This window comes from Siniperca chuatsi, linkage group LG3 (assembly GCF_020085105.1).
Source record: "Siniperca chuatsi isolate FFG_IHB_CAS linkage group LG3, ASM2008510v1, whole genome shotgun sequence".
Classification (NCBI taxonomy): domain Eukaryota; kingdom Metazoa; phylum Chordata; class Actinopteri; order Centrarchiformes; family Sinipercidae; genus Siniperca; species Siniperca chuatsi.
In genome coordinates, this window is record NC_058044.1 from 19,839,902 (window position 1) to 19,847,205 (window position 7,304).

The 7,304-nt window shown below is 39.1% G+C and overlaps 1 protein-coding gene across 3 annotated transcripts in view; it reads left to right on the forward strand.

Annotated features, from left to right (window-relative positions):
* The window catches only part of evi5l (ecotropic viral integration site 5 like), a 42,588-nt gene that overhangs the window by 24,782 nt on the left and 10,502 nt on the right, over positions 1-7,304 (forward strand). For all 3 annotated transcript variants that reach the window (XM_044189807.1, XM_044189806.1, XM_044189808.1), the window contains 6 exons: positions 3,427-3,543; positions 4,218-4,358; positions 4,464-4,640; positions 5,124-5,270; positions 5,742-5,837; positions 6,071-6,166. In XM_044189807.1, coding sequence (XP_044045742.1) covers positions 3,427-3,543; positions 4,218-4,358; positions 4,464-4,640; positions 5,124-5,270; positions 5,742-5,837; positions 6,071-6,166 — 774 coding nt within the window. The remainder of the gene's footprint in view (positions 1-3,426; positions 3,544-4,217; positions 4,359-4,463; positions 4,641-5,123; positions 5,271-5,741; positions 5,838-6,070; positions 6,167-7,304) is intronic.

Sequence of the window (7,304 nt, forward strand, 5' to 3'; positions counted from 1 at the left end):
TTAGATTAGATTAAATAAAAAGGCTACACTTTGTAGTCTGTTTAGTATTTGGAAGGAAAGTGATTAGTAAATATAAGTATATATAAGTAAAAAGAATGTATTTTTAGAGCACTGCTTTGACCCCTCAAAATGTTCTTGTAATATTATTGTCGGAGCTTGTGTCAGTTAGCGTGTAGTAACTTTACATGGACCTTAAATGTGTTTTCTTTTAAATAAACTACTCACCAAAACGTATTGCGTGCATCCTTCAGGTTTAACAAACGAGTTGAATGCATTTCCTTCCAGATAACCAGCATTGTTTACATCGATGATGACTAGCCACAAAAACAACCAAAACAGGCACCCACACATAAAAACATTGCTCTATAGCACTACTAGAGGTAAAAAAAAAAAAAAAAAACTCCACAGGGAATCTTTAATGTTTGATATCATCTGTGTAATATCTTGAAATATTCCCGTAGCAACTGATGTTGTAAGCTCACCTATCATCCTGCTTTTATTGCACTTTATTTTCATATTATTAGACAAACAACTCACGCCGTCAGTGGCATATTCAAACACACACACACATCAGGAACAACACACCCAGGGTGAAAATCAGCTCTGGGTAATTATTTGCCCATCCGCCCAAACCGTAATCAATCTAGAAGCCTCTGTGATTGACTTTATTGACTGAGTTTGGTTTTCATCTTCTTTTTTCCCCCTGCATTTTAATTTGTGTTTAGGCGACACAGTCATGTTTCCATATGAAGTTCAGAGGAAGTGAGTCATTTTACTCATGAACTAACCCTGCAATGCTCAGCGCACCTAGACTGATACAGTGCAGTCTATTGGGTTTACTATTAGGTAAGCGTGCTTACTCTCACTTCAGTTGTAGGATGTTTACATCCAGAAAGAAGTCTACAAGTCCTACAGTTTTCACCCAACATGCATGTGACCGCCCTCAGAACCCTTTAACACCCTGAAAGTTGAAAGTCAGCACTTTACCTCATAGTCAACGTTCAGCTGTCTAAATACATATAGACTACAATGTATTTGGCCTGATGAAGACCTTAAAGGTTGAAAACACTGCGTCATACTTTTTTTAACATTTGATCACCAATTTATTATATTATCGTTGCTGGTTTCATACCATAATCGATCATACATTTGCAATAAAACAAGATTTGAAGTTCTAAAATAATTGATTTGACTATCAAATAGTTTTTGACAGTGGTGGAATGTAACTAAATACATTTACTCAAGTACTGTACTTAAGTACAAATTTGAGGTATTTTATACTTCTGCTCCACTGCCATTCAGAGGGAAATATTGTACTTTTCACTCCACTTCTTTATTTTGATTAATTACTTTTAAATTCAAAACATATGGTACATTTACAAAATACGATGCATTGTTATAGGTTAAACTACCCAACAGTGAAACAATACTTATATATGAGTGCATCAACATTAATAATCTTATATGATATATACTATAGTAATTCAGAAGAGTTTCGAAATGCCTGTCTGGTTTGTCCAACTATCACTTTGCTAACCCAGACAAAAACAAACCCTTCGGGTACGAAGGATTCACAGTTAAAATTCAAACAGTCACATCATCAAAACACGCTCATCTGTGAGAATATGATGTGTGAAAATTCATACATCGTACATCTCTTTTCAATGCTGTGTACATTCACACAGAATGAAGAGCAAGCAAAAGATGTGAATCGAGCAAGTGTTATTTAAAAGAAATACAAGTCATTGATTTATTATTTGGGTTTATAAATGTGGGATCTGAACACTCTAAACTGTGACTAGTGATGTTATTGCAGCTCAGATTGCTGGCACCCATCATCCAACAGAGTTCACACACACCTCCAGACACTCACAGTCTTCTTTGATAACCAAGACTGAGAAGCCCGAAATGACAAATCGAGACTCTCTTACGCACGCTATGTACTTGCCCAATTTCGAGCTTTTGTATTTTGCGTCTTAGGAAAGTATTTTTCCACTCAGTCCTCTCTGTTTTTCTGCTGCTCTCACACCCCTAACTTTGTAGTTTTTATTTTGATGTGGTGGCATAAAAATGTACAGTAGTTTCTATTTTCTGACATCACTCTGAGTCAGTGGGGCAGGACTGTGTTGTGCAGGTTACAGAGAATTAGTAATTACTAGTTACTAGAGTTACTAGTTATTTCTCTCAAAAGTAATTGGATTACTTTACCAAGTACTGCATATAAAAGTAATTAGTCACTAGGAAAAGTAATTTTTGAGTTACTTTTAAATATCTGCCTCAATTCTCTTATTAATGCACACATAGCTGTATTATTTTAGTGTGGCACAGTGTGGGACAAGACAACTGTCAAATTTTATCATTGTACCCATTATCACTATGGTGAAATGTAAATAGTGGAACAACATACCTGGCAATCAGTCTGTTTAGTTCCGCCTGGCTTACAGACTGTGCAGACAAATTCTTGGGTTTAAAATCAAGCCTTGGCTGTTTGGATGGAGTGGCTCCTCCTTGGTCAGCGGAGTTAGCAATGGGGTCTTTTGCGATTACCTTTTTAGAAGCGTGTTGTTGTTGTTGCTTTAGAAGGTGCTTCAGAGGATTAGAATAATTAGTCTTTGATGTGGATAGTGCATTCACACCTGCACATACACTACAACTCACCACTATATTTTTGTCCTTGATCTCAAGGATGGAAAAATAATGTCCATACTTCCAAGACAGCAAGCTCACATTGCCTGAACTGTCGGCCATTGTGTGCAGTCTAACGCTGATTCATTGATTTGTCACGTTGGGGTTAAAGTGGCATGTTGTAATTTATGCTCTTGATTTATTTTCTTTCTTTTTTTTTTTTTTTTTTTTTTTTGCAAAAATGAGGAATAACGCAACAACTCTTGTTTGCTTTGTGGTCGCAGCCACGGAATCAAATGTATTGCTGAAAATTTCCTGCTGCCTTCCCCAAATGTAGAGGAGAGCAGAAAACTTTTTCTCCTTCTTGATGACAATGTTAGATTAGAACATTAGACACGCAAGGATTCACTGTGTGAATACTCAATTTGCTAGATTTCTCAGCAGAAGAGACAAAAGAAACAGAAACAGAAAGAGATATAACAGCAGCTTGTGGCAGAATTCACACCCATTGAAGCACTGTGGTAATCCCAGCTGAGCTGAACTCCTAGTCATGACTAACTCCATCATCTGCAACTAGTCTGCATATGACAATAAAACGAAAACTGTTGAAGGATTTCAATTTTGTCTGAGGCCCGAACATGATCAGTCGACTCTTCTGTTCAACTAATGTTCCCAGTAGTTACTAATCTGTATACCAACACAATCTCAAGAAAGCTGATCAACAAATGATCAAAGTTGGTATCAAGCTACACTGCCCTGTTTTACAATATACCTGCATAACACCAGTGATGTTTGTTTCAGTACACAGAGCCGTTTGTGAGCAATCTGCAGACCCAGCTGGAGCAGTCCAGACTGCGCGAGGCCGAACTGCTGGGAGCGATGAAGGAAATGCAAGACAAGGTCCTTGACCTGGAGAAGGTGAACTAACAGACACACATTTTAGTGTGCAAGAGAGTATGAAAGATTAGCAGAGACAGCAGGTGTGTGTAACTGTGAATGTGTGAAAGATTATCTTACTGTAAAAGTGTAAAGTTATTCAACAATGAAAGAGGCATATTTGAGGTTTCAAGCTTTTGGTTTTACTTCATAAGGTGTTGAGACACAACAGCTTTGCTTCGCCCTGATGATGATTTTACTGGAACATAAAAAGATAAAGCCGAAATATCTCAACAACTATTGATTGATTGCCATGAAATTTTGTACAGACATTCACTGTCCCCTTTAGGATGAATGGTAAAAACTTTGTTGACTTCTTACTTTTTCATCTAGTTCCATCATCAGGTAATAATTTTTTTTTTAATTAATTTGTCCAGTACTTTGGTTTTTGACCAAATATCTGCAAAACTAATGACATTCCCATCAGCTGTACTTTTTTAGTGCTAATTAGCAAATGCTAGCATGCTAACACGCTAAAGTAAGATGATCGAACATGGTAATGTTTGGCGGGTATTATACCTGCTTAATATCAGCATGTTAGCATGTAGTGTAAAGTACCGCTGTGCCTAAGTACAGACTCACAGAGCCGCTAACATGGCTGTAGACTAGTTAGTTAGTCTTTTTAAACTGTAAACATGACATGTTTGTCCATCCAGAGGAGCAGCTGCCTGCCTGATGAGAACAACATGGCGGCTCTGCAGGAGGAGGTGAAGCAAATGAAGTTGAGGGAGCTGGAGACGCTGCGCTCATTCAAAGAAATGCAGGACACCGTCACTGAGCTCAACCAGCGCTGGCAGGTAACACACACACACACACACACTGCTGCTGTGTCTTTCTAAACTACCTGTGTGTTCATGTGCAATGGCAGGAGAGTTACACCTGTGCACTCTGTGTTTCTGCAGCATCACATGTCCCGTGGCAGCAGCACAGGTGGTGGGGGTGGCCACTGGAAGGAATCCCCAAAGAAGAATGCCATGAACGAGCTGCAGGACAAGCTGATGACGGTCAGACTGAGGGAGGCCCAGGCTCAGGCTGAGCTCCGAGAGGTCAAACTCAAAGCCCTGCAGCTGGAGAGCCAGGTTAGACATACTGTACAACGTACACACTGTCAGTCAGTCTTCGAGGGTATACACACATCTAAGTCCTTTCCTTACATACACAGATATATAGATATAAAGGTCAGTGCAGTTTGATTTGTTTCAAGGATTTTATAGATATGACATGTAGTGGGGGGATTTTTCTTCTCTCTAATGCTTAAACGATAAGTCAAATAATCACTAAGAAAATTAACAGAAAAGTAACTGACAACAAGTTAATCGTAAGTCTTTAAACAATCATAATGCCAAACATTTGCTGTATCACTTAAACTGAATATTTTTTGGACTGTTCAATATGTCATCTTAGTCTCTGGGAAATTCTGATGGGTGTTTTTCACTATTTACATTTCATAGACTAAATGATTCATTAATTAATTAGGAAAAAATCAACAATTTATTAATGATGAAAATAATAATTTGTTGTAGCCCTACTCAACCTCTCAAATTTGACTTCCTTCGCTCTAGAACCAGATCCACAGCAAGCTGATTGGTCGCAATGAACAGGAACGCTCTGCCCTGCAGGACCGGCTCCAGATGCTGGCCAATCAGAACAAAGCCCTCCAGGCCCAACTCAGCGAAATGAAACGGAAGCAGGCAGAGTCCGACTGCAAGGTCTGGAAGGAGAGGAGAGAGAAAAAGAAAAATAACAGGGAGATAGGCTGATTGATGGGCAGAGCAACATTTTCTTCGTCCAGCTTAATGAAACGTAAAAGATGTGAACATACAGTAATGAGACACTAATAACTGGGTGGAAAAAACAACAAGGCATGAAGACAATACAAAGATGAAGAGCATAAAAAGAGGGAGGGAACGACAGAGAAAGATGGAAGAACAAGGGAGGACCGGATAGATTTTGTAGAACAGAAATAGAAAATGTTTCAGGAAAAATGGATGAGAAATGTGCAGAGGAGGACAGAGCAGGACGTAGATGAAGGGACTGAGACAGTTTATGATGCATCGTCATTATCCATCACTGAAATCCAGTATATCATTGTCACCCGCAGTGTTCAGCTATTAAGAAAATGTCTTCTTCCCTCTTCCTCTTTCTTTTGACCCCTTCCTCCTCTCCCCTCATACATGCAGAGTAAAGAGGAGGTGATGGCGGTGCGACTGAGGGAAGCAGACAGTATGGCTGCCATGGCTGAACTCAGGCAGAAGATCGCTGAACTCGAGATACAGGTGTGTGTGTGTGTGTGTGTGTGTCTGTGTCTGTGTGTGTGTGTGTGTGTGTGTGTGTGTGTGTGTGTGTGTGTGTGTGTGTGTGTGCGCGTGCGCGCGCGCGCGCCTCTTTGTCTGTATGGATTATATGTACTTAAAATTTGTGTAAGTAGGTGCTGACGTTTGTATGCTCATGATTGATTTAACAGTATTGCAACAATAAAGGGACTGTGGTCTCAAAATGTGTTTTTCAGAAGGAGGAAGGGCTGATCCAGGGCCAGCTGAACCACTCAGACTCCAGACAGTACATCAACCAGCTCAGGGACCAGATCGCTGAACTCAAGAACGAGGTTCGACACACACCTCCACACATGCACATACACAAACATGGCGCAATAAACCTCTGCCACATGTAGCATTGTAAACATAAATATTATGTCCAATTTAACTGTAATAATCAAATAACAATAATTAAAACAAATGATACCATGATAACGACACTCGTAGTGTCGTAGTGTCAACTTCAATGCTGCAACACAGGAAGCAGTCATACTACTTCCCACGTCCATTTCTGACATTACTGCGCATGCTTGTTTTCTTTACTGGAGACAAAATGAACGTCAGCAGTGTGTTTTCCATCAGCCTTTCACTGTTCCTCCTAGCAGAAATGATAAGTTGATTAACTGATTAGTCGATTAGCAGAAAATTAATCTGCAGCTATTTTGATAATCAATTAACATTTTAAGTCATTTTTCAGTAAAAATGCCAAATATTCCCCAATTCCAGCTTCTTAAATGTGAGTCTTAGCTGCTTTACTTTGTTTTATATCTTTGTAAATTGAAAATGTAACACTGTTGGTTGGTGCTGTTACGCGTCGCGCCTCTTTTGCTCCCGGAACGCTTGTTTGGTTCTGTGTAAAAAATCAAAGCCGCTGTAATGATGGGTCTTCTTTATGACAGTATTGCGCGATATCTGTTTAAAAAGGGCTATTGTGTTTATGCTGTTTTCTTGTTGGGATGGGTGTTGGGCTTTTTGTTTTTTTTTTTTTTTTGCCTTAAACAATCTGTTGCGAGTGACGTTTTCTCCTGCTAATGTAATTTTCAGTCAAGTTTTCACATTGATCTGAGAAATATGTCGATGTAAAAGATGTTATGTCTGTAAGTCGGCATACAACAACTAAACTCTGATTGGGTGACTGTTTCTCCAACCAGCATGATGAGATTCAGTGATCTGGAACCAGGCGTTCGTGCTATATAAAGCATCGGCAGATTCTTGTGAAATCTGACCCAGTGACAGATGATTTAAAATGTAGTTCAGAGCCTGCAATTGTTTCTTGTTTGCTTACAGCAATTATTGATATTTTAAAATCTATGTGCCTATGATTTATTAGGGTTACAGTAATAAAGCTGACAAACGCATAGTTAATAATACTGTTCAATATATGATTTCATTGACAGATGAGTTCTGCTTCGAATACTGTAGATACAG